The 27,695-nt window shown below is 52.3% G+C and overlaps 1 protein-coding gene across 1 annotated transcript in view; it reads right to left on the bottom strand.

The window, feature by feature from the left end:
* Positions 1-27,695, bottom strand: part of MED15 (mediator complex subunit 15) — an 87,713-nt gene that overhangs the window by 24,712 nt on the left and 35,306 nt on the right. The window contains exons 4-9 of the mRNA XM_027847490.1: positions 24,359-24,388; positions 22,797-23,009; positions 18,684-18,940; positions 10,589-10,921; positions 9,994-10,128; positions 5,135-5,254 (exon numbers count right to left, since the gene is read on the bottom strand). Of these exons, the coding sequence (XP_027703291.1) occupies positions 5,135-5,254; positions 9,994-10,128; positions 10,589-10,921; positions 18,684-18,940; positions 22,797-23,009; positions 24,359-24,388 (1,088 nt within the window). The remainder of the gene's footprint in view (positions 1-5,134; positions 5,255-9,993; positions 10,129-10,588; positions 10,922-18,683; positions 18,941-22,796; positions 23,010-24,358; positions 24,389-27,695) is intronic.

The following is a 27,695-nucleotide window of genomic DNA, read 5'->3' on the forward strand; positions in this document are numbered from 1 at the left end:
TCCACTGTGCCACCTAGCTGCCCCATTCTGGAGCTTTTGAGGGCTGATCCCTCAGCTCATGTTTTGTACATCACAGTTTTACTGAATTTACCCAGATCCCTAAAGCTGCAGGTCACTCATTTCTAGACCCTGGGAACTGGGAGGGGCCTCTGACCCAGGCCTACCTAGTTTGAACATGAATCTGCTTGAGGACACACCCCACAGGACCCACGCTTGAATAAGCATCTGTCCTGCGACCCTGACAGCCAACATGGCCCCAGCCCTCGCCAACCACCACGTGAGGCCGTCGAGCTAGGAAGACAGGATTCCGCTGCTCTGCTGCATCTCGGGCCCACCACAACGGGCACCCCCAGCAAAGGGCAGGCTGCAGGCCGGTGGTGGTTCTGCCCCTGGCTGCCAGGCTCCCCCTCTTCTTCTTTTTGGATTAGCTCTTCCTGTGACGACAGGTACCACACAACTTCTCCAGCCTGACTCCTGTGCATCGTTCCAGCTGGTTCTTGCCTGCCGAGTCTTCAGTTTTCTCTGGTGTCCACTATGGTACAACTTAGAGTACTCCATCGTTACCAGAAACCTGGTCTAAAGACAGGCCTTTCTTCATGGGAGGACTGCACGCTATTTCCCAAAGGCAATGAATGCGGTCTACTCTGCTCTTCTATTGGGACTCGTCCTTTTGGGGTGCCTGCTCATGGTAAATGGACCCATGATAAGCTCTGCCCAGGGTCGGCCCAGCCAATTGTATCTCTCGGTCTAGACCAGGGGTGTCAAATTAAAATAGAAGTGGGGCCCTCTAATTGGCACATAAGGATCCCTGCAGGTCACATAGTGAACTAGTTTTTAAAATGGAATGTTTTTATGTTTTCTTGTATTTTTATTTATTTGTTAAATGTTTGCCAATGAGGTTTTCCTGGGAGCGGGGTTTTTCTCCAGTGTCGTTAAGAGGTCCTGCCTCGCCCTGGAGCCATCTGAAGACCTTCTTCCCAGCTGGGCCTCCCAGTCTCCACCTTATGCTGTTCATGAGCAGAGCGCTGAACACAGTGCACGCTGCTGTTAATATGTGAGGGAATCCTGGACCATCTCTGGCAGAGGCCACAGCGTAAGGAGAACCTTGAATGGGGTGCTCACTCTGCAGAGTCTGAATGCTTCCTGGGAAGCACCATTTGGTCCTGCACTTTCTGCCCCTTCCAATCTGTGCACAACGCAAACACCACCTGCTTCTGCCCTTTCATCGAGGACGTCTTTGGCACATCACGTGCAGATTATTCTCCTAAAAACTCAGTGACCGTGCAGTATCAGAACGTCACCTAAGAGGCCCTTCTCCTTCTGGCGTGGGGGCAACGGGAGGCTGGGGAAGGTTTCGTGGAGCACTGGCACCTCGTGGAACTGGGCCTATCAAGATGGAGAGATCACAGTCCAGGCCAGCCCTGGGACCCCAGAGAGTAGACACACAGGTGACCAGGTGGGAAACGGCATATGTACCTTCACGGATTCATGGCACAAGGGAGACACAGAGGGCATTTTTCTCTCCACCCTCATCTAATGCCAAAAATTTTAGATGCTTAAACCCTCTCCCTCCAAGAGTACACTTGGCACCAAGGTCTTCAGAAATAGGCTAGGCCAAGACACCTTCCCTAGGTCAGTGCTTACAGCTTCACATGCTAGAGCACACGGTGCCACGGAAAGGGCCCAGGCCCTTGAGCCTTAGGTTCAACTCTCAGCTGTGTTACTTATTATCTGGGTGACCTTGAGCAAGTCACTTCAATTCGATGGAAGCCACTATTTATTAAGCTTCCACTGCTGATGTCCCCTCTGGGCCTCAAAGTCATTAATGCCCCCAACTCTATGATCTTCCAATCTGTGGTCTAAAACACAGCCCTGGATTCTTCCTTCCTTCAGTGGCTCTGCTCCCAGAGACTTCCAAATTCCTACTGTCTCACACGGGCCTCAGAGCCACCCGGCGAGACGACGGGCCCTCACGCCACCCGGCGAGACGACGGGCCCTCACGCCAGGGCAGACAGCCTGGAGGTCTGAATCGGAGGCGCAGACCTGATTCCTGGCTCGGCCACTTCCTGCATGGCCTCCAGGGATAGATCAGTTTGCTCTGCCTGGTCCTCTACTTCCCTCATCAGTAAAAGGAAGGGACTGCTCCTGGTCAAAACACTTTCTGCTTGATACTTAGATTCTTGGTTGTGTCTCATTAAAAACACGCCCTTGCCTGATCCGTGCTGTGAGCTATCCCTCTTTCTCTCTTTTCCCTCCAAACCCACCCTCAGAGAAAAAGCTGTCGGCAGGTGACGTCCTCCTCACGCTCACACCTGGCTCCAGCCCCATCAACACACGGAGCCAGCTCTCTTCAAGGTCACCGATGACCGTCCAAGCCGACGGCTTTTTCTCAGGCCTCAGCCTCTCTGATCAGCCTTCTTCTTGGAGACGCTCTCTTCTCCCTGAGTCTTCACGCCACCAGCCCGGGCTCTCCTCCTGGCACAGAGCTTTCTCAGCAGTCTCCTTGGCAGAGTCCTCACCTGGGTCCAATCACGGGATGAGGGCAGACCTCAGGGCTCTATGCCAAGCCCTCTCTCTTCTCAGATAAATCACTTCATCAACTCCCATGGATTCCCCAATCCCTTCGCTATGGATGACTTCCAAGCCTGCATGCTGAGCCCTTATCTCTCTCTGCTCAGCGCTCAGCTCAGGTCCCACATCACCAAAAGCCTCCACTGAGAAGCCTCAGCGACATCTCCAACTCAACTGTCCAAAATACCTGTTATCTTTACTCTCCAAAATACTCCTCCTCTTCCTCCGTCCCTCCTTTTAATCCCCAAGGCTTGCAGCTTCAAAACTATCCCGGGCCCTTCTCTCTCCATCACCCGCCCGCCCTGATCGGCTGCCTGACTTTTCCATCCCACCTCCACGACAGCCCCTCGAGGTGTCTGGCCTTTTTTCTCTCCTCTCGGAACCAGCAGTCGAGCTCAAAATGACTTTCCCTCTCGACCTCTCTCCTAAGACCCCTAAAACACAGATCTGCCCGTGCCACTCTCTGCTCAGGAAATGCCATGTTCCCTCCTACCACACCAGACCAAAGACCAACTTGTCTCTTGGTATCAGAAGCAGAAGACAACTGGGCCCAGCTTTTCTGCATGGGCACACCTTCTGCGTCTCAGTTATTCTGCCCCATGCAAAACAGGCTGTGTGTCACCGCCATGCCTGTGAGCAGCGGCTCCCTCTACCTGGAGCACTCTCCCCTGCTTCTCCGGTAATGGCTTGGTATCAGTGTTCCCCCCAACCCCATACAAAAGACGGCTTCTCCCCGGTCCCCCTATTACTCTGTACTTATTTCTCATACATTATTGTTTCCTGAGCAAAACTGAAACCCCTCAAAGGCTGAGACATTCTCATCTTTATCTCTATATCCCCCAAGCTCCGCCCAGTGCCGGGCACACACGAGGTCTTTCACGACTGTGTGCGGACAGTAATCAAGGGATGAGGAGGGCAATGTGTCCTTCTACAGGGTTAACACTGTAAAGAGTTTCGATAGCTTAATTTTAAAAAATAACATCGAGGACATAAAGGAAAACTCTGTTAAAGGAGGAAATCTCTAAGAGAAAGGGAAGGGGATTTGGAAGATAGAATTATCTGGTTCATGAAGAATTGAAGTCCAGGGCAGTCCAGGACGTGTGTGAGTGTGTGTGGGGGGGTGTGTATGTGAGTGTGTGTGTGTACGTATGTGAGTGTGTATGCATGAGCACGTGTATATGAGTGTAAGCGTATGAGTGCCTGTGTGTGAGCGTGAGTGTGCTGAAAAGCTGACCAAACACATGTTTCATAATGAAGACCTTGTGGTTACAGTGACATCCTGCTGACTACCATTACGTTGTCGGTGGGCAGGCAGGAAGAAAAGGAGGGAGGAAAGAAGGAAGGGAGAGGGGGAAGGAGGGAGAGATGGAGGGAGGTCCATCCAATAAATGCTCTGGTCTTTTCCTCCCGTCCTTTTGACAAAGTGCTGCAGAGCTCTGACCTCCTGAGGGTCTGGACTAGGTTTGAGTTAACATGCTTTTACTGTTGCTGAGGAGAGACTGGGAGGGCAGTCTTCACCTCTCCTCCCTGACTTTCCCCAAACTCTGGAGGGGTGAGTGTGACAGATTGCAGAATCAGTGTAGGAAGGAACCTCTGAGGCTCCTAATTCAACCCAAACCTAACCAAGAATCAGCCCATTGGCAGATGCACAACTGCCCAGTCTCTGCCTGAAGCCCTCAAAGAAGGCCTCCCTGTCTACCTTCAGATACAGCCTATTCATGGGATGATGAAGCTTTTCCTGGCATCAAGGTGGACTGTGCTCCTCTGCAGTTTGCCCCTATCCACTGGGCCTAGTTGCCCCACCCCCCGCCGGCAGAATAAGGCCAATCCCTCCTCTGTGGGACAACAGCGGCCTGTTAGCTCCGGGCGGTTTGGCTGCTGGACCCTCCACAGCCCCTGTTCCTGCTGCTCCACCTAAGCATTTCTGGCAGGGCTTCCACCTGTCAATGGCCTCCCACAAGATGTCACCCAGCCATGCCTCAGCACCCTGTACTCAGACACAGCTGACCCTGATCCATCCATGTGAAACTGCATCTAAGCAGATTTAGCCCTGGGCTCTAGCTGCCGGTCCAGCCCGCTGCCCAGCCCGCTGGCTCACCTGCCTCCCCAGCTCACATCAACTGTGCCATGTCGAGGACGAGGAGGCCCCCCCAGGGTCAAAGGCAGAGCCCTCCAGCAGGGACTCCAGGGCACAGACACTAACACTTGAGTTTGTTTCAGCAAGAAAAAAAGACACGTATAGAAACCAACATCCATTTCTTTCCCACGTTCATCAGATTTCATAGCTCACTGAAATGTCTGCCCAGAGCTGCCCATCCGTGCACACCATACGGTGTGAGGCACGCAGGGCCCTGAACTGACATGACTGAGGGATGTCCAGAGCACAGAGAAGGTTTCATCTGGAATCCTAGATAGCTGAGAGCACTGGCCAGGGGGAAGCCTTCCCCCAGAAGTGAGGAGATCCCCACGCCGGCCCTTTACTTTCTAAACCACTGGCCGACAACCCCCGGCTTCAATGCCTGCTGTCCTCTAGAACAGCCTGTGTAACAACTCCATAAATACCTGTGGCACTGGCTGTCCGCCCAAAGGGAAGGCGATGGGTGGTGTGGCGGACCCAGCAGTGGCAGGCGGGAACCGTGGTCTTATTTGCGTCCCACCTCGGGGCACGGCTGTAGTCATCATCTTTGAGGACAGAGGGACAATAGACAAAAGTAATCGCAAAACAGGAAACACAGGCAGGCTCCGGGGCAGGACGAAGAGAAGCACAGGCAGCCTCTGGGAAGGGAATGCTAGTGAGCTTTGGGCGGGTGGGCAGGGCTCAGGCAGCTGGAGAGAGATGAGAGGCCTCTAGGAGAGTTTCAAGGTCCTGAAGCAACTGATAAGGAGATTCAGCAGCAAAGAAAAAAGATTTCTTTGGAGAAAGCTGGGATCCTCCTCTTTCAGGTTCCTTTTTTAAAATTCCAAACATCTTGAGTTTGAAATAAATCTTGGGAAGTGCATATGTGAAAAAATAAGATCACGGGGCTTGAAGGGGCCTTAGGAATCGAATCCAACCTGCTCCTTTTACAGAGGAGAAAACTGAGGTCCAGAGAGGGGGAGTGATTTGTCCAAGGTCAAACAGAAGAGAAGCAGGATTAGAGCCAAGGTCCTCGGCCTTACGCCCTCAGCTGCCCAGCCCTGCAGCCTGGCCCTGGGTGGCCCTGCCAGCAACTTGGCAAGGGAATTCTTGGATTCAGCCCCTCGGGGAAAAATCCAGAAGGTGGCTTCCTCTGCTGCACTGACCGCCTCCAGAACCCAGAGGCAGCCATCATGAAGAGAGAAACAACTCGGACAGAGCAAATCCACTTCCTTGACTCAAGACCTTCCTTCTCTGCCCCAAAGGCCTGAGCTCAGAAGCAGGTTTTATGAAAGATCCTGTCTGTCTTCCTCTCAGCTTCAGCATGGGGACAAAGGGAGGAAAGGGAATGCCCCCCAAGCTTCATTTCAGGGACTCCCAGCATGGGAGGAGGATGGCGAGGGGCAGGCACTTGGCATGTGCTAGTTTCTAAACAAAGTTGTTTAAAAGTCACTTCAGACTCCCGTAACCCTGACAACATGTGTGTGTGTGTGTGTGTGTGTGTGTGTGTGTGCGCGCGTTTTGTCACCAGCTCCCCGGTTTGTTACCTGGAGTCAGTCATTTGCTCTCCCAGGGTCTGCTCAGCCACATTCCAGGCAGTGAGTAGGTGAAAGAGGAGGGAGGGAGGGAGGAGGGCAGGACATCTCTGCGCAGGGAGAGGGTGCGTGTGCTACTTAAGATTAACGAGGCCAAGGAAGGACAGAGCACGGCGGACAAAGAAAAGCAAGAAGCAGCGGAGGAGTGAGCAGACATCCCATCGGCCCAGGGCTAGCTCTGTGCGCTTCAGTCCATGCAGACAGGGGGCAGAGGCAGGGTTCCAGAAGGAAAGACCACCAGCATCAGGCCAGGAACAAGAACCAGCCTGTCCGGACCCCAGAGCCAGGCTGGGCCGCTCCACCACACCTGCTTGCGCCTCTGACTCCATCTTGTGCCCAGAGGCACAGAAGCGAGCTCCCCTCACCCCAGGCCGGCCCTCTCTCCTCTAGCATTATCAATAAAATAACACAGACTAACTAGCCTGGTGCCGTGACCCAGCAGAGAGCGTCCCCTGGCAACAAGAGGAATTCTTTGTCATTAGACTATGCACCTGAACAAGAGGTCACTGACCCTCTCAGAATCTCAGCAGAACACCCCCCTTACTCTGGGGCTGCCCAGTCCCCAAAGTGCTGGCTTCACAACATCCCTGTGAGGAATGTGGCACAAGGCTTATTCTCCCCAGTTTACAGAAGACCAAACTGAGGTTTGGTTAGTAAATGACTGGCCCTGGTCTTCTGCTTCCAAGTGGCGCTCTGCTTGCCATCATACGCTGCCTTTGTTTCTACGCTAAGAAAAAGGAAGGCAAACGTGGGCCCAGCTCTGGTTACAGCTGCCACAAACTTGTCTGACCGAGAAGTGCCCAACACTCTGACCCATGTCCGCTAGCCCTCGCCCTGGGGAGCCGCTCCCATGGACACAGGGAAGGGGCAGAGTCAACGTCCAGGGATTTGCTGGCGCATCTGGGCCACTCCATTGCCATCTGGAGAGCGCCGCTCCAAAAACTGACACAGCACCACGCAGCCTCCTGAGGCCTGTCCGCTAACCCAATCCACCCCATCCCTGCCTCTAGTCCTCAGCCACAACAGGCAGCCAGTAAGCCAGGGGTCACACCCATGGGAGCTGAAACTCTGGAAAGGGTGCCACTTAACCCACACCAAAACACGTGGCTGAGGAAGAAGATCTTCCTCTCGAGCCACGTCACAGCCTGTACGGGCGGCCTGGCCTGCGGCCACAAAGCGACTTGCTGACGTAGTCTGCCAGCTTCACCAAGGGAGCAGTGAAGGCCCTACCACGCAAGCAGCCAATTCTCCATGGCTCCAGGTCGGGCTCCCAGAGAAAGTACTCCTGCCCCCCTGGGATGCCTCTTTAAGCTTCGGTTGGCTTGGGATGGCTCCAGGAGCCAGTGCAGCCTCTGATGCAAAGCTGCTGAACAGAAGATCTCAGAGGAACACCATGCACCAGGGATGCTCACCTTGAGCCTGGCCTGGCCAGGAACAGGAATTACCTGTTCACAGAAACCTTTGGGAAGGTTTACCAACTCAAGCGCTCCAATCTCCCTGCCCCCAAGCCCCAAGAGGGGAGACCCTCACAGGCCCCCTCCAGGAAAGGTGGCCAAGAGCACCCAGAGCCCCCTGGCAGTGGCAGGTTCTCTCCTTCTTCCTCCACAGAGCTCTGTGGAGGCTCAGAGTCTGAGAAATTTGGCTGGGGAACAGGGGACTCCCCCACCAAAGTTCACTGAGGTCATAAGCCAAAAGCTCCCTCCAAGCTCCCAAGCAAAGAGCCCAAGCAACCACTCAGTCCCTCTGTTTGTCCAGACAATGAAGTGTACACACGCAGACTCCCCTCGGGGAGAGGAGGGCGGTGGGTTGCTGTCCACGCCAGGGCCATATTCACCTCTCTTAAGCTTTCATTTTGGGCTTGAGACAACAAGCACGGACGCAGGCCCAGTACAGAGCTCCAAATGCTCAAAGGCCAGCTTAGGCCAGACCCTGAGGTGGGCGAGGGCTACTTTGGAGAGGGCAGTGGAGGAAAGGAAGGCAAGGAGTGGAAGAAGAAAGGTGGGAAGAGAAGAGGGCACAGGTGGGGGGCCGGGGAGAGCCCTGCCCCGCATGAAGACACAAAAGGGAAGCGGAGTCCCAAGACGTTGGCAGAATCCTGTCCGAAGCTGGGGGAAACCCTCCGCCCCCATGCTGCTTCCAGCCCCCATCAAGGGGCAGTCAACATGAGTCCGGCCCCTCTCAGTGGCTTGCATGGTGACTGAGGGACACAGGGGTCTAGTGGTTGGTCTGTCTGAAAGAAAAACTGCTGGATGGCTCGCACTAGAGGAAGAGCTGTGCTGCTCAGCTGAGTCTGGGACGCAGCCCATCCGATTCTGGGGCCTTTCTGGAGACCACCGGGGGTGCCCGCCCCGGCCCTGCCCCCAGGAAGAGGATCGGGAGGCCTCCGGAGCTTGTCTGACCAAGCCCAGGCCTCCTGGGACACACTAACAGGCGGTCATCAGATCCGTGCCCCATCGCTGGCCCAAGCAAATGCCTTCAGGGCACTGACCTGGGGCTTTGGCAACTACTCAAGGGCGATTTCCCCACCAAACAGGAAGAACAGATCAATCCTCTAGAAGCTCAAAATCAGCCCATCAGAACTGGAAGACACTTCAGACACCACCTAGATGCTAATGACCTCGCACTGCAGAGGAGGAAACTGAGGCCCAAATGGGGAAGGGACTCGTCCAAGGTCTTGTCTGCACAATATTTTAAAAAACATGTCCAATTTAATGGACAATGTCCACCTCTTCAATAACACGTACAGTGGGAACTTCCAGGTGAGGGATGGGCTGAATGAATGAAAGGTCAGTTACCACCCTCGACGCCCTCCCCACTGGGCCACTCCTCACCCAAGGAGGCCCGGGCCTCTTTCACGCCCGAAGGATCACATCTTCCCTGCAGCAGAGCAGCGGCAGAATCCACGGGGAGTAGTCACCCCGCTACATCCGATGCTCCCGACTCCCCGAGAGACGGAAGGGCGAGAGAAACCTCTCACGGCCAATCTCGTCCCGACCTCACCCCACGGGCTGAGCACATGAGGTGGCCCAGAGCTCCCAGCATCGAGGCGGCCTATCTCAGCCACTTCTCTAAAAGGCCAGATGCTCATGACTATGGCCTTTAACCCATCGCCTCGTGACAGGCGATGGCAAGGAAGGAGGCCCCACCCAGGCCGTCGCCCTTCCCGCCAGCCCCCATTTCAGAAGAAAGGAGGAGAGGAGGGGGAAATGGTCCTTGGACACCCAGCACGGAGGCAGAGAAATGCCATCAGTCACCAAGCCTGTCACCTCTCTGGTGGTCTGCTTCTTCTCGGGATGGTCCTTCGGGACCCCTATGCCCTGACACTCCAATCTCCTAATCTCACAGGTGGGGTGGAAAGACAAGAGAGAAGAAAGCAGGAGGCAGAAGGAGAAGGTGTGACACGCCCAGGTTCTTCTCTGTTCAGTACAAAGGAAATGAAGACGGATGCTAGGCACAGACCAGCGTCACTGACGCCCCAGGCAGGGGGCACCCAGTGGGGATGACTGCACACCTGTGTCCCCACTGCTCGGGACAGACATGCAAGAAGAGTCCTGCCTCCAGTGGAACCCAGAACAAGTCCAGTCTCCTGCAGAATGACCAGGACCCTCCTCAGAAAGCTCCCTGAGGCCTAACTCCATGCACTTGCTGCAGACTGGATGGCCAGGCCTGCCCTCCCTTACCTGTCCTCCTGTGGCGGCTGCTGCAGCTGCTGCGGCGGCGGCGGCGGCCATCTGAGCCACCTGGGCTGCCTGGGCTGCAGCCACCTGCTGCTGCTGCTGCTGCTGCTGCTGCTGCTGCTGCTGCTGGGCCTGCTGGGCCTGCTGCACAACCATCTGGGCTCGGACCTTGAGGAAGAGAGTGAGCAGATGCTGGATGGTGGGGCCGACAGACCCCCGATGCTGGCCCGCAGGTGACCTCGCCTGAGAAGGCATCGGGCACAAAACACGATCTCAGGTGCTGGAAGAGGAGCCGAGGCAAGGCCCCGGCCGTGATCCTGGGAGGACGCAAGGGCGCAGGGTGACAAGCCTGATCAGAGGCTAAAGTGGGACGGCCTCTGGGCCCTAGGCTGTCGGGAGCTGAGGAAGACGGGAAGCTGCTTACGTTCCCTGCGCCTTCATTTCTCCTTCTGTAAAACTGGGGATGCTCCTCACTGAGAAAAGTACCGTCAACAGAAAAGTTGATGAGAAACGGAGCTCCCAGCGACCCTGAAGCCCCACTGGGCAGCCCTCCTCGTCTCTAACAAGCGGGAAGAGCGGCCTCGTCCCCGACCCGCTCCCCTCGGCCCACGAGCCTTCCAAGCCTCACCTGCATCACTTTGAGCTGCTGCGGGGTGAGCATCATCTGCCCGGAGAGCGACTGGGCCTGCGGGACCAGCGGCTGCGCCGGCTGTGCCTGCGGTGGGAGCTGGGGCTGCTGGGTCTGAGCCACCTGCTGCTGCTGCTGCTGCTGCTGGGGCGGCGGCGCCTGCGTCTGTGGCGGATGGTGGTGCAGCTGCTGGAGCTGCTGCATGGCCTGGGAGGGCGGCGGTGCCTGGGACGGCGGAGGCTGCTGGGGCGGCTGCTGGGGCTGCATGGCCTGCTGCTGCTGCTGCTGGAGCTGCAGCTGGGCGATCCGCAGCTGCTGCTGCTGCTGCTGCAACTGAAAGCAGAAAACAGGCACGTTCTCTGGTTACTGGCGGATTCCCGGGCACCTGGCGAGGGGAGGGCCGCAGGGCCGGCCAGCCGCCACTGCCAAGCTCCAAGGGAGCCCTGGGTTCCAGGGGCCATCGGGCCCCGTTAGTCGTGAAGTAGCAACAACTGAGGGAAGCTGTGGTCACTGGGGCCGGCGGGCCTCATGTGGGTCTCAGTGAGGGAGGGGGAGGTGACCTCCACGTAACAACAAAGGGGATGGAGGGAACGCTTTTTTAAAAGCACAAAAGGACGCTGGCTGTGGCAACTCTAGGAAGGGTTTGTCTGTATGAAGGAGGATCCAGAAGGTGGTGCAGACCCCCATCTGGCTCCAGAAGCCTCTGCTAGCGGTCCTGTCTGTGTGGTCACAGGCAGCAGGGGGCCGTCAGAACTGGCTCCAACCACCAGGGGGGTCACTTACAACCTAAGTCCCAATCTCTCAGACTCAGTTTCCTAACCTGAAAAATGGAGACAATAACAATAACTGCCCACTCTAACTTAAAAGGCTGTCCTGAGTTCTTTCTGTAACCATAATGGGAGTGGATGCTGTTCGGAAAGACATCCCTCCTCACTTCAGGGTGGCAGCGAATCCTCTCGGACTCTGCCGCCCATGCCCCGGGCTGCTCCATCTGTCTGCTGCGGTCACTGCCTATGGGGCCCAGGCCAGCTGGCCCCTCTCCGCTCCTCCTCCCTGACGCTCCCTGGCTCTCGGGCCTCCAGCGGCAGCCCAGCCTCCTCTGCTCTCCCCTTCCCACCACACGACCAGGTATTTGTGAACTGCTTCATAGAACTTGTACTTCTTCACTTTATATTGCTGCCATATAGATTTGTATATGCGCTACTTGTCTCTCCCATCAGTGCCAGATGCTCACAAGAAGGGACTGTTTCCTCTTTCCATCTGTACCCTCAGTGTCTGTCACATAGTAGGGACTTCACAAAGACCTGCTGATCTTCTGGGGAAAGCAGAGGTGTTGAGCACCTGTCGGGCCACCCTCCTTGCTCTCCCTGCCTTAGGAGACGGCTTCTCTGAGTGACTCGTCCGAAAGAAGGCACCGCCTGGGGCTGACCTTCTGGGGACAAGCCCCAGGCTGAGCCGCACTTCCGCTCACGTCGAGACAATGGAATCACTGTGTGGCTGCATGTCAAGGTGGCTGAGGGGGCAAACCGAATGGCGGATCTGGTCTAACACAGGCAGAGAACAGGAGCTGATCTGAGCAAGGGAGAGACTGCAGAGCTGAAAATAACATAAAGTCAAACTGAACTTTTTTTTAAAAACACAATCCCAGAGTTATTTTTAAAGAGTCAACAAAAAATAGTAGGTGGGTACACCCGTGGAAAAGGGGTATCGCTTGTGGCCAGTCTGTCGGCTGTTAGGCCTTGTCTTTCCTATCTTTCTTCTCTCCACTCATGTCGCCACTGCCGGGATGGGGCCTTTCCTCCTCCACACATATGTCTAAGCGCGACTTCTAAAGCACAAGTCTGCCCATGGCACCTCCCCAGATCTATTAGCTCCTCGATTTAGCATCTAAAAATCTTGAAGAGGAATAAGCTTTATAGGGCACCTGCTGTGTGCTATGCTAAGCGCTTTTTACAAATACGATCTCATTGGACCCTCACGACAACCCTGGGAGGCAGGTGCTGTTATGATCCCTTTTTTACAGATGAGGAAACTGAGGCAAACAGGGTAGTTAAGTGGCTTGCCCAGAGTCACATAGCTAGTGAGTGTCCAAGGCTGGATTTGAACTCAGGTCTTTGACTCCAGGTCCTGTGCTCCATCTACTACGCTCCTCTCTTGCTTTCACAACCTCATGATGTAGTATCCCCCCAGACACACCACGGTCTCGCCAATCTGGCCTTTGTGCTGCTCCTAATACATGACAGACACCCCGCCTCCAACACCACAGCCATTGTGCAGACAGAGCTGCTTGGGCCTCGCCTTTTTATATGTGTCTCTGTGTGTGCATGTATGTCTCTGTATGCATGCATGTGCCCTGGTATATCTGAGTGTGTCTGTGTGCCCGTGTGCCCAAGTCTATCTCCTGTGTGTGCATGCGTCTCTACATGTCTCCATGGGAGGGGGTGAGGAGGTGGGGTGGGGGAGAGATACGTGCTGCCCCCTCCCATGGGAGGGAAGCCCTCCGAGGACAAGATCGGCCTTGCCTCTGTGTCTGTGTCACTGACCAAGTGAGAGGCCCGTCTGTGTGACCCTGGCCCATGATGCTCTAGGATGTCTGTAACCTGGGAAGAAAGTCCCTGGGCTCGTCCCCAACCACCCCAATCGCTTGCTGGAGCTGAGGGGAGGCAGCCATTGCTGCCAAGACCTTTTCCTTTCTATACTTAGAAGCACCATAAAGGAAATAAAGGGGATTGAATCCAGATCTGCGCAGAACCTGACCTGGCAAGCTGAGGACCTGGGTTCAAATCCACTCTTGGTAACTTGGTACCACAGGAGCCCTGGGCTCATCATTCGACCCACAGAAGGAGGGGGTCAGACCACACGGCCACCAGGAGGTCCTCGCTCATTCTAAGCTATGGTGCCTCCCACAGACTCCGATGCCTCTGGCCACAGGCTCGCACTCACCGGATGCCCACCTGCCTGAGTCTATGACGACGTCCATCCTTACGCTGAGCCCAAACCTGTCCCCACTCTGACCGTGCCCAGAACTAGCCCGCCAGCCTCCTTTTCTAGAACCTTCCCTGCCTGTGACATCAGGGGAGGCAGCCAGTCAGACCTCCCCACAGAGCAGTCTTCAGTTTCTCAGAGTGCCTGGATGCTGGCCTTCCTGTCTCGCTGGTTCACTCTTTGGGACCTGTCACTGCACAGAAGAGCTGGCCGTGGTCCTTTGAGGCTACCTGCCTCGGGGCCTGGCATCTGGACAGTGACCTTCCATTAATGTAGCCAAGGAAGGCATCCACCTTTCCCCTCAAAGGCAATTCACCTCCGGAACACCTGAGGGCAAGCCTCAGCCCCTCCCCAGCAATGTAGCCAGGGGCAAGGCTCCCCTGGGCTACTGCGACGACAACCTCTTCATCGGCCTCCCTGACTCCGGCCAGCATCCACAGAACCACCCACAGTGTAGGTCTGACTAGGTCCCTCTCTGGCTTCCCACAGCCCCAAAGCCATTCATAAGGCAGCTTCCCTACCCCAGACCCTGCAGGGCAGCCCCCTCCCACCTCAGCTCCTGCCCCCAGCACTCCTTCATTCCTTCCCTCACTTGGTAGAGCCATTCCTGATTTTCCTCAAATTCCCAATAGCTAGCGAGGGCCCCACCTCTACACGAGACCGGGGATTTCCTGTGCATGTTTCCCGATATTCTAATAGATGGTTATTAACAAGAGTGCTCCCTTCCCGGCTCCTCTCTGTGTCTGGCACACCACAGGAGCTTAATCAGTGCTTGCTGACTGACCCACTAGTGGGTGCAAGCAACAAGATGGCAGATTTCATATAAGGAAGACCTTTCCAACCATCGGCACTGAACAGCAATGAAAGGGGCTGCAGCCTTCCTTCACAAAGAGACTGGATGATGGCGGCTGATTGCCCAGTGGCTAGAGCCCAGAGCCTGGAGTTAGAGAGATCTGAGTTAAAATCGAGGCTTGGGCACTTCCTAGCTGTGTGACCCTGGGCAAGTCTGTCTGCCTCACTTTCCTGAACTGTAAAATGGGAATCATAACACTCCCGAGAGCTGTCATGAGGACCAAAGAAGGTAATGTTTGTAAAGTGCTTAGCACAGTGCCTGGCACCTGGTTGTTGTCTGTCCTTCGTTCTCGCAGAGGACTGGGACAGCAGGGAGGTGATGCCAGGACTTGCGAGTGAACTGGATTTAAGTGAGGGAGGGCTGTGCGGAGTCACCAGCCTCACTTTCTCCTCCGGAGCCATCTGGGCCCAGTGGCCAGATACAGATCAGGACAAAAGGGGCCGTGGCCTTCTTAAGTTAAGGTCTTTCCCAGGTCTCAGTTTGACTGAGGCAATGCTCATTCAGTGATTAAGGCTAGATAAGAAACGAGGCAGAGAATGGACTCTTCTATTGTTGCTTGTCCTTCTTTCTGGATAAGGACCATGACATCAGGAAGGTGAACTGGAGAGTCGCCAGCTGACACACAGTAGGCATTTAATAGCTGGACCTTCGCCTCCTTCCTTCAAGCCCCACTCCTAAATCTATTGCCAAGCCCTGTCCACCCTCCCCCCACATCCCCCGGCCCCGCCCTTCCCCACCCCCCCGGGCCCCCCCGGTTCCCCCCCCCCCCCCCCAGTTTGGTCTACACAAAGAGCCTCCTGCCTGGTCTCCCTGCTGTGGGCCATCCTGACTCCCATCCAGTCTTCACAGCACCGTCCAGGTCATCTTCCTGGTGCCACTGCTCTCATCAGGTCGCTCCCCATTGCTTACAGAATCAAGTATAAACTCGGGAGCCTGACCAGAACCAAGGTCCAACATTCTTTTTTTTTTTTGCTTTAATTCATAAGCCCCTTCTCCCCTTTTGCATAAAAGCTATGATCCAGGCAAGCTGGACTGTTTTCCTGTTTCATCCCTGCCCACCCCCACCTCTCCCAATCGGCACTGTCTTCTATTCCTGGAATGGATTCTGTCTACTTTAGTCCTCCTCCTTTCAAGGATGGAGACGGCTAGGCTGCACAATGGGCAGAGTCAGGAAGACCTGAGTTCCAATCTGGCCTCAGACACTTAAGACCTTGGGCAAGTCACTTAAACTCTGTACAGTCTCCTTAACTGTAAAATGAAGATAATTAAACAACATCCACCTCCTAAAATTGTTGTGAGGACCAGAAGACACGATGATGGTAAAGCACTCGGCAGAGTGAGCCGCACTGACTCCATCTTGTGATTCAGTTTTAGATCTGGTTAAGTTCGCCTTCTATTCAATTATGGGAATTGGGAAAAAAAATTTTGCTGCAGTGTTTGGCCCTGACCCTGTGAGGGTGGGAAGCCAGGTCACCTCTCTCTGCTTCTTAGGGCCTAGGTTATGCTGATCAGAAACTCAGCCCGATTCAAAGACTGATGCAAGAAGTTTTCTCACAATTTCTGCATTTCAAGTCTTACTTGAAAACTGATCACACTGATCAATTACTGTTTCCATGTTCCTCTGATTGAACACAGACACCTAGAGGATGTGGGACACCTCTTTTTCTGATTTCAGGGAACTGCACCTGTTTACTCTCCCCCTTCCAACTCGAAAAGTCCCTAATCTCTCCTTCAATTAGAGTTCAGATTACCTAATTATACATCCTAATTTGTATCCTGCTTATTGTTAATCTTTTAATATAAAACTCTGTCTCCCTCCATATTTGTGGCCCAATGCCAAGCTGAGGAGACCTGGTCCCAATTTGTTATGCAACTGGCATGCATTGCTTAATAAATCAACATGATTCGAAGCACAAACCTCACGCAACCGTTTTTTGGCGAGCCAGCCAGGAGTACAATACAATGAGTACAATACTGTGTCTGAAACCCCAGGATATGGCTAGTTTTAATTTACAAGTAAAGGATAAATGAAATGTATCTGTTAGGGAAACGTAAGAATATGAATAATATTCAAGCCCTAAGTTGTAATTGGTGAAATTTTGCTCATTGTGGAAAAATTTCTTGAATTTTGATTACAGGGATGGTTGTCTGAATTGTCACGGAGCCAAAAGCAGAAAATGGCATGTGCTGCAATCTGAGAATTGCTACAGGTAGATGTCTGTCCCTGGGAAAAGTTGAGGGGATGACCTTGCTGTGGCCTAAGGTAGGAGCCTCTTTGTTTCTAAACAGGAAGTTTCCCCATTGTACTATTTTTTTTCTGAACAGAAAATCTTCCCATCTGGTTAATCCTGAGCCTGGCTTTGGATACCCTGTGACCTTACATGACTGGCTGTCAGATATGACTTGTGCATGGTCAGAACGAAGGGAGCTTCCCTCCGGGTTACAGGTGTATGTCAGGTCAGTCTGTGCCCATGAGGGGATGAGGCTTGACACTGCTATAACTATGTCCCTCTTTTTCCTTTTATAGAAAATTTCTATAATCAGGGCAGGTGAGCAGTAAGAGTTGTGTAAGTACGGTGCTAAATAGATTTGTACTGGAAAATCTCTAAGTTACTATAATAGGATGCAAGTATGAAAAATCTTACAATTTTCAAGACAAAGATGTAACATAAAAGTTTTCTAATTAAATTGAATAATAAATATTTAGAAATCAACAGGATTTGACAGCTTTCTCCAAGAAGTATATACATACACACATACATGTATATATATATACATATACATATATATATATACACACATACATGTATACATACGATTGACTTCCAAATGTATCTAGTAGGAAAATTAAGGCTTTAGTAATAAGTTCTCAAAATTGGATTAAGGATTTGTATAAAGTTACATTAAGAAACTGAAATTATTTTCCCATTTCTAAAGTATCTGTCTGATAATTTTAAAAGACAGAAGAGTTCATCTGGAGTTAGACACTCATTTTTTTTTTTTAATTCCTACATCTGGTAGAGTTTAGATAAAGACAGAAACAGCTAGTGGTATATTAAAACTTAAATTCTCTGAAGTTTCAGGTTTGGAGAGCACAATTTAAGATATTGTACACTAATTGTATTAAGTCTTGTTACTGGTGGATTTTAGTGGAATTGTCGAGGAATGTCTACAAGTAATTTGGAAACAGAAAAGCAGGGCCCCCTTCGTAGCTGTCCTGAGAATGAGACCTATTCCAGAATGTTTAAGAGAAGATATTTCCAGGGACCAGATGACTACATGGGACATCTAGGACTCAAGAGGAAATGATTAAATGGACATTAGGAGTGGGTTACTAGGATATAAGGAGACTTAGATGTTATTTAATATTGATGATCATCATTGTATTGCTTTGGTCTTACGTTTCATGGTGTTTATATCTGCTGAGTTTTCTTGGTTACCTGGTGACATGTAAATCTCCTCTCTCACAGTTAATCTGCTGTGAGTCTTCCAAGTAGTTTGATCTATAACCTGATTGATGTCATTCTGATTATGAATATATTAAAAACCTTAGAAATCTGGCTTATAGATAAGTGATCCATAGGTGGAGGGGCCATGAATGAAAAGGGGGAATTTTCAATCAAAATAAGTCAAAGGGGGAACGGGTCCCAATTTGTTGAGCAACTGGCATGAAGTGCTTAATAGACTGATACACCTGGAGCTTAAAATGACCTCAGTCATTTTAATCAATCACCACACCACAGTGTCTGGCACCTGTGAGGTGCTCAGGGCCAGGAGCCCTCCTTTCTTTGTAGCCCTAGCTCCTGCTAAATCAGTCCCTGGGAGAGAAGGCTGTGATGGCATCCATCCCCAGTGCTGCGCCTGGGTGTACAGGTGGCAAGGAGCAGATGAGGGGGCTGTCTAATTGATGTGTGTTCAGTCACCTTGCCTGAACCACGACTGCGTGACCAACATGGAAGGGCTCCCCCTGGAGTTGGGGAGGGCCACGACAAAGGAATTTCTGGAATTCCTTCCAGACCTGAGAAACCAACATCAAGGACCGTCATTCTACTAAACCGAAGGCGATGAAAGTCAGCCTGCCGGCTGATATTGCCACGCGCTCCAGCAGAACCTCAAAGCCTGCAGCTCATCAGCAAGCTGGGCCTCAGCAGGGGGCCAGCCTCGCGCCCTTCCCTCCCCGGCCCGGCAGCAGTCTCAGGATGGGGGCTTTTCGGCAGCTGCGGCCAAACCCCTCCCCAGAGCTGCCTCCTCCCTCACCTGCTGCTGGCTCTGATGGTGGAATTTCAGCAGGTGCTGCTGCTGCTGCTGCACGGCCACCTGCAGCTGCTGCTGCTGCACGGCCACCTGGAACTGCTGCTGCTGCTGCTGCTGCTGCTGCATGGCATTCTGCTGGGCCTGGAACTGCTGCTGCTGCTGCTGCTGCTGCTGTTGCAGGGCTACCTGCTGCTGGGCCTGGAACTGCTGCTGCTGCTGCTGCTGCTGCTGAAGAGCCACCTGCTGCAGCTGGAGCTGGGCTGAAAAGACCACAGAGCCTGCCCTGTCCAAAAACCCTCCCGGGCCCAGGCTCAGCCTGGCACCGTCCCGCCCAGCTGCTGCCAGCTTTCTTGCCCTACGGGGGGTGGGTGGCTGCTCCTGGGAAGCCCCCACAGAGCAACCTGCTGAACTCTGCACGCCCTCTGAGCCGGCCACACCGCCCCCAAGAGGCAGAAGAGGGACTGGAAGCCAAGGGCTTGGCGCTCCTGCGAGTGCCGGCGAGGCAACGGGAGGGGTCAGAATGAGCAGCGGAGGATTTGGAAAAGCCTGAGAAGACTTCCACGAGCTGACCTGGCAGCAGCCAGGCGCTCCCCGCCCCCCCGGCCCAGCCAAGAAGCCCACGAGCCCCTCTTGACAGAAGGGAGCGAGAGGCTACTTCTGGGCCTGGCCAATCTGGGGTGTGTGTGTGTGTGGGAGGGGTGCTTGATGAAGCACACTCATTACAGCGTTTTGTTTTTCTTTTTGTCACTGGAGGTGAGAGAAAGTGGGAAGGAGAGAAAATAAATTTTGGTTAATTTAAAAAAAAATTAAAAGAAAAACACCCAGCCTTCCCCTCTTCTCTACAGTGCCTCAGAATTGCTAGCTAGCCTTGATCTTTTAAGAGGAGCCCTCCTGAGTCCTCAGGCTGGCCAGAAACACCAGCTATTCACAAAATACCCTCAAAGAAGGGCTTGGGAAGCCATGCCCCACACCCATGACTCCACTGGCCCCCAGTGGCTAAAATCTCTGGTCCTGCTCCACCCCCCCCCTCCCAAGACAAGTCTGCACAACTGGAGGGCTGGGGCGGGGCGGCGTGGTGGAGGAGCACGTTCCTCCGGCAGCAGAGCCAGACCCGAGGACACCACTTCACTTGTCGGTGACTCAGACACCACTAGAAATGGTGCTGTGCACTGGCAAGCGGTCACACGCACAGCTGAAATGACAGGTCCCATCCAAAAACAATGGGGGCGGGAAATAACCCCTTATCCTCATTAATTATGTCCACGATCAAGACTAGAGTCTTCAGAAACAAGAGGAAGTTCTGGACTAGACGGTCCAGAGAGAAGCCAGATAAAAGGACAAAACGAAAACGCTTCCTCTTCCTCCACCTTCTGGACCATGGCTTGAATCCTTCCACAACAGAATGAAGCCTTTCTCATGAAGAGTAGGGACAGGGCAAAGAGGCCAGCTCGGTGGCAGGGCCCAGGAAGACTAGGAAGGTGAGGAAGGCCCGAGCCTACAATGAGAGAGCCTCTTCTCGCCTCCCTTCCCAAACTCAGCAGGCTCCGAGGGAGCCAGGAAAGCAAGGGGCTGTCCAGCTGAAAAGCCCCTCACAACTACTCCCACCACAGTGAGCCCACCTAATAAGGGAAAGAATCCAGGCAAGAAGGGGCTCAGATGCTGCAGCCAAAGTGCAGCCTTTCCCATCTGGGAACTTTTCTGCACTATTCTGAGACTCCCCCGGTCTCCCCTACACCGGCTCATGCTCCATTCTCCCCCACACAATACAGGGCTGGCAAAGAGGCTCCCACAGGAAAGGAAAGACGACCATCCCCCAGGACTTATCTTCCTGACACAAATGCCCATCAGGGAACCGATAGGGCCAGAGGTACCAGGCGCTGAGGAGAGGGGCAGCCATGGCCACAGAGATGCCCCTTCAGGGCACAGCTCCCCCAGAGCCTCCTGACACTGAACAAATGCTTCACGGAGTCACAGATGTCAGAGCCAGAAGCTACAAGACTGAAGAGCTGATCCAATGCCTTCATCTACAGCTGGGGAATCTAAGGCATGGAAAGAAGTGGAAGGGCCTGGGAGCCCACCAAGGAAACTCCTCTTTTTACAGAGGGAGAAGCCAAGGCACAGAAGCAGTTAACGGCTTTCCCAGGGTCACACAGCTAGCTTCTTCCCTCCTACTACATCGCCTCGTAGGTGAACTGTCCGGAACCATGGGCACTATGTGAGAGAGAGGACTTGAGCCCACCTCCTCTGCCTTGCCACTGCTGACCAGCCTTGACGGAGTCCTATCTCGCACAAGGCAGGGTGGAAGCAGACAGAGATGCACCCGAGGGGAGTCGCAGGCCCAGAAGCTGTCTTTATTCAACTGACACAAAACATCCGTGCGGGCAAGACGAAGGCAGGGACACGTTTAAATGAATAAAGAATCCTTGTTTTCTAGTCAATGCCCATCAACTGGGGAACAGCTGCACAAACTATGGTACACAAACAGAATGGAATGTGACTACTGTAAGAAATGCTGTATGTGATGGACACGCAGAAGCCTGGGAAGACCCACACGACCTGATGCAGAATCGGGAAGACAATCTACACAGCTATGGAAACAGAAAGAATTCCCACAAAATAAACAAAACAGAATGCTGAAAAATTATGAAGAATAAGCTAGGTTCCAAAGAAGAGACACCTCCTCCTCCTCTGGAGTTTTGTACGTCAGCTTTGCTAAAAAACAAACAAACAAATAAATAAATAAATAAAATTTTTTTCTTATTTTTTATAAAAAGTTCTTTATTATAAAGGATACTCTGTGAGGGCAGAACAGGGATACAAAGGAAATCTAGGAGATGTAAAAATAAAATTTTGATAGTCATAAAAGAAACTTACTTTAAAAAGAATGATTTAAAAATCATTCTGCATTATGAATTTATAATCAACAGATACACTAATTATCGATTACTTTTATTTACTCCATTAGGTAACATTTTGTTGCTGGGGTTTAGAGTTGTGATACCTACAAAAATCACCTCTCTTCAGCTATGGAAATATGCAAGACCTTTCTCTCTCCCTCCCTCCCTCCTTCCCCTACCTTTCTTAGGTCTTGATTAGAACCCAGGTCTCCTAATCCCAAATCAATGTCCCTTTCATGAGCTCAGGTACCATCTCCCTCCTGCAGGGCTGGCACAGGGATTCTTCATGGGATTCTGCACCCTTGCCCTTCACTCTAATCCCTCCAAATTAACACTTTTTCTGGAAATGTTCCTATCTATTTATTGCTTGGGGGCCTGCACCCTGCAGCTTTACTTCAACTTTGGACAGAAAGGGGAACAAGGAGATCAAATAATCTGTTCCTTGGTGGGTCCTGCTTAATCCACTGTGTCTCCACCCCCAGTGACTAGCAGAATGCCACTAGTCACTGTGGGTGTAGGCACCTGCAGATGCCTCAGAAATGCTTGTTGACTGAACGATGGCCAGAGAAGGGGCAGCATCCCTGGGACCCGAGGGAAGAGACAGCTGAGAAGCAAGGTCCAACACTACTATCAACAGGAAGGTGGAAGGAAATTAGGTCCTAAAAGCAGATTTTAGAGCTGGAAAGAGACTGCAGATGTTACCTGGCAAAACCCCTTCGTTTTACACAGGAAGAAACTAAAGCCTAGGGAGAGGATGGTGTCACTGAAGGTCACGCGGATCCTAAATGGCAGAAGCTGGATAGGAAGCCAGGTCTCCTGATCCCAAATCCAACGTCCCTTCTGTCAGCCCAAGCTGACTTCCTCATACCCAGAAGTCTCACTGTGATGTCAAAGGGCTAATGATACTTGAAATGAAGGAATACCACATGACCAAGGTGGTCAGATGCTCCATACCTAAGCCTGAACACCCCGCCAACAACATCCCAGCACAGTTCTAGGGCCATTCTGCTTTCGGGGAATCCCAGCAAAGTCTTGCTTCTTTCTTCCCCATTCACCACAATGGTGAACCAAGGGATCCAACATCTGGCTAGGATTGTGTCAGGGCTCCCTTAGCCCTCCTCATGATCCTTGGCGGAAGGGACAAGAAACAAGGCTACACGCTCAGGGACAACATCAACGTCAAGGAATTCCCAAGAAGTGGCTAAGTCACAGTACTTACTCAGCTGAGTGGTGGCAGAAACAAGAGACATACCATGAGGGGGCATTGCTGAGGTGCCAGGTGGTGGCTGTCCCGAGAGGGTCATTGGCTGGCCCACTCCTCCGAGCCCACTTATCCCGCCCAGTGATTGGCCTGGGCCCCGAGACGCCATCCCAATTCCAGTCGCTCCAGTTGGGGGTCCACCTGTGAGGTTCTGTAGGGCGTTCATGGGATCTGTGGGGGGGATGGGGGGAAGTGGGGGAAATGGCACCACTGCTTAAAAGGGAAGGCTCAGGCTGGCTACCCTGTCCTGGGGGGTCACCATTGCCAAAACAGAACCCACTCCTCTCACTGTCCATCTGATTTCATTAGTGTAGGGAACTGATGTGGAAAATGCTCTCCATTGATGGGGTCTGCAACTCCCCTGTAAACTAAGAGTCTGGGAGCACTGCCAAGTCCAGGGTCTGGGTGCCCAGGGTCACCCAGCCAGTGTGCCTCAGAAGGGCGGTCTTGAACGCTGGTGTCATACTGCTCTACCTAAAATAAGCCTCCCCCTTCTCTCCCCTACTACTGCCTGGGGATAAACTGAGCAGATCCCATCTTCTTGGCAATGAATAAGATTGAGCAAAAAAGAAATTTTTCCCCAGAGCCAAAGCTGTGCAGTTAGTGGCAACCCTTTAGCTTAAACACCCCACCCACACTGCTCCTCATTAACTGAGTCTCAGTGAGTTTGGGCTAAGCAAAAGTCTGGTCCACAGTGAGGGCTGCAGTGATCCCAGGTGGAAGTCCACCGCCAGCCCCAGCAAACAAGGGCACCTTGTCACCCACCTAGCCGAAAGGCTGCCAAGAAGAGCTCCCTCCCTATAAGGTCAAGCTCAGAAGAGCTCTAGGCCTGCTCACTCATTGGACACTTCTTGGGGTTCTGACATCTTTTGACCCAGAGGACACCCCCCTCTTCTGAAGGATGGAGGGAGCCAGAAAAGCAGCATGCTAAGATAGAGGGACTGGAGGTGCCAGAGGGGCACTGGGTACTGGAGAAGATGTTTTCATTTGGGCTCCCTAAGATGTACTGGGAAATAATAAAACTCTCTCTTTGAATAGGGTACAATTCCAGAAAATTCCCAATTGGGTTAATCCTGGTCCTACATACCAGATGCACATGCACAGGGCCAAGGAAGAACTGAACAAGAGAGGCAGGGTAAGCAAGCCCAGCAGAGAGAAGACAAGTGTCCTAATATCAGTCTGGAAATAGCTCTCATTTCTTCTTGGGGTGGGGCAGAGGGGGAGTTTCTTTCTTTTCTTTTCTTGCTAAGACAAGTGGAATGTCTTGGTATGAGAAGGGAGCTCTCCATACTCTGAGATGAATGAATTCAGTGGCCAGAAGCAGGGGGTGACCTCAAGTTTCTGCCCTAACTGATACTTTCTTTGAAAAACCACTCCTCTGTGCATGGGGAAAGGCATCCAGCTCAAAAGTACATTCTGAAAGCTCACCCTCCCTCCCTCCCTCCCCATCTCTAAATGATTGATCATAATATGGAATTGGGTGAAGGGTGGGTGGGGTTGAGGTGGGGGGAGGTTCTTACCGCTAACAGATGCCTGAGATTTCTTGTTATCTATTAAAGAAAAAACACAAAGACAAACCCTCAGAAGCACATCGTCCACCAGCACATTCCCTCTTAACCTGTAGGCACCTCAACCAGCCTACATTCTGTCTAGGCTTTCAGAAGGTCATGTAGGCTGACAAACTGGGGCTCCCAAAGCAGGATGGCCCCCCAGTCCCCGATGACTTTAGAGGGCAGCAAGTCCTGCCCTTACAGGAGACCTGGGACGCCCCTAGGAGCACACACCATTCTCCAGGAACCAAGAGACTATCTCAAGCAGGCAACAATGATGGAAACAATGAAGGCATCCAGGATCACAAAATGGTGTCCACAGGAGGTCGAGAAGTGCTTAGGCTAAGCTGGATGGTGGAGGTGGAGGCCCAGAAGATCATGCAAATCAAGGTCAGCCCCACAACTGACCTAGACTCCCAGGGCTCACGGGCCTCGAAATGACCTGAGGCCTTCACGGGCCACAACCTCCCACATCCTGGGATTGCCCCAGACCCAGAAGTCATAGAACCTTGGATTCGGGACCCAGAAGGGACATAGCTCAGACAGTTGTGAGCTGTGTAACCTTGGCCAAGGCAGCTCACCCCTCTAGGCCTTAATGTCCTTATCAAAATAGGGATAAGCCTCTCTCCAAAGAGTTCTAAGAAGCACCTTCAAGTGTGATAGAAATATGAACTGTATCTTATGAGATCACCAAATCCAATCACCTCATTTTATAGAGGGGGAAACTGAGACCTAAGACAAAAAAGGCTAAGAGGCAGTGTGGGGTAGTGGGAAGAGCACTGAATTTGAACCCAGGAGCTTGGCTTAAACCCTGAGCTGGCCTTGGTTAGGTCAATTAGCCTATCTCTACCTCAGTTTCCTTGTCTATACAATAAGGGCCTTACACTAGTGGATCTCCAGGTTTCCTTAAGGCTCTAAAGTCTGTATCTTTGACTGGCCCAAGGTCACCCAAGGAACCAGTGACAGGAGTATAAGGCATCAGCAAGGTGGCCCTGCTGAAAAGCTCTGCTTGGGCAGAAATCACCTAGTGACTCCAAAAGAGCAGCAGACAACACAGAAATCTTCAACATGGGCTTCAAAGGAGATTTCTCATTTAGGAGGGACCATGCTAAGTTAGAGAAAACTGGCATCCTGAGGAGGGCAACTGGAATGGGGAAGACCCTCGAGTGCGCACACTCTGAGGACCTTTGAAGGAACCAGGCTTGTTTAGCTGGTAAAAAGGAAGACTCCGGAGGGACGGGCCGGCCGTCATCAAGGCCTCAAAGGGCCGCCATGTGTGACAGCGCTCAGCCCTGCTCTGTTTGGCCAACGTAGGCTGGATGTTAGGGGACATCTTGCAATGAGAAGGCCCAGGATCCTGGGAGGTGGCAGGTTCCCTGTACTAGCGGCCTCCCACCGCACGCTGTGGAAGAAAGCCTTTCTCAGGTGCAAGTAGCCTAGATGCCTCAGAAGCCTCTTCTGACCCGGAGATCCTGGTGAGTCACAGGATGAGAGAGCCTCAGAGGCAGAGGTCAGCTAGTTCCAATTCCTCCAGGGGATGCACAGATCACTACTACAACCTATAGAAAATATATTTCCCCTCAACCTCAGGGTCCTTTCTAAGTATTGACTTCCCCTGACTAGGTCATCCAATCCAATCCAATCCAATCAGCACTTATTAAGCACCTACTAAGTACAATGTATTGCTATAGCTCCTGGGGACATAAAGACAAAGAAAAAATAGTCCCCGTTCTTCCTGAGGAGGAAGGACATTTGAGGCCTGGGAAATGGTCCACACAAAGGCTCCATGATGAACTACTAAGTCTGGGAAACACACCAGTAGGCCAGTTTGGCTGGAAGCGTGTGCGTGAAGGGGAGTAACGGATAATAGAATGGGAAGGCCGGCAAAAGCCAAGGAGTGTGGGCTTCTAAATGCTGAGCACTGGAGTTCATTGTTTGTTTTATTTTTCCCTCAAGGCTATGGCCTCCTTTTTGGGAGTGAATAATCTTCATAAGCAGAGGAGTGATGGGGTCAGTTGTGACCTCCTAACATCACAAGTCAATCCAGTTACATATTCCCAACAACACACTGAGAGGAGTAATGACTTGCCCAAGGTCACACCACCAGTCAGTGGCAGTGCCAGGACTACTACTTTACTTAAATATTCAAATTCCTATAAACAAGACTTAGAGTCATCTGTTAAAGAGAGATGATTCTCTAGTCTGCAGATAATTCATGTACTTAGTTCTTAGAGCACTTTCATTTCAGAATAGCAGAGGAAGGAAAAACAGATGAAATTCAACTCCTTGCCCCCAAAAAGGAGGGGCTGACCGTGATAGGAAGCTGTGACTTGTGGCAAAGATGAAGCTCTGAGGTTAACACTGACCCACTTCCTTGTTCATCCAGTTACCAAGACTAACACGCACTAGCACAGCTGTAGACAGCATTCGGCTGGGTGCGTGGGCAAGGGAGATGCAACTGACAGGACCGCCCAGTGACCGTCCCGAAAGAATGGCCACGCACTCCAAGCCTGGAAATGCCACGAGGAATCTCTGAGCAGGAAGGCACCTGCAGGCAGCGTCAAAGCCAGCCCCTACTTTCCCGATAAAGAGAATCCCAGGCCCCAAGAGGGGAAGTGGCTCGCTTAAGGTCGCTGAATGGGTCAACGGCAACCAAGGGAAGAGAAGGACACTGATGAAGGCCACCATAAAGGAGCCCGTATCTTCCTGGTGTTCTGGTGACCAGTCACAACAGTAACATGGAACCAAAGAGCATGAGATTTTCTAAGCTGAAAGGCACTCAAGAAATGCCCTACTTTAACCCCCTCTTCTGTGAGAGAGAATGAACTTGAAACCAGTGCCTGGCACATAACAGGTGCTTAATCAGTGTTTGTTGATTGACTGACTGAAACCCAGGAAAGGGAAGTGATTTATCCAAGGTCCCACAGAAAGTCTATAGTAAAATTGGGCCTAGAACCCAGGGCCCCAGATCTCCCAAACTGGTTCCTTTTCCTCTATACTACCATGGGACAAGGAACAAATTAGGAACCATTCACTTAAATTGGAAATCTTCCGTCTAAGTAATAACCAGGTTCAACCCTGTTAAGGCTCCAGATCAGACAAGATGAAGCACATTCTTGTCCCTACTACATAGCAGTATGGCCACAGCCTTTATGAGAAGGGGCTTCCCAGGCTTCTTGGCAAGAGTGGAAGATCATGGGTGGGAAACATCAAGTGTCACTTGTTCAATATTAGTTGTGCTGAATTTTCTCCCCTTTTTATTCTAAGGGATGGATTGGGGGCAGGGAGGTAGATGGTCACAATGGGA

The sequence above is a fragment of the Vombatus ursinus genome, unplaced genomic scaffold, assembly GCF_900497805.2.
Source record: "Vombatus ursinus unplaced genomic scaffold, bare-nosed wombat genome assembly UNPS02015411.1, whole genome shotgun sequence".
Taxonomy (NCBI): Eukaryota; Metazoa; Chordata; class Mammalia; order Diprotodontia; family Vombatidae; genus Vombatus; species Vombatus ursinus.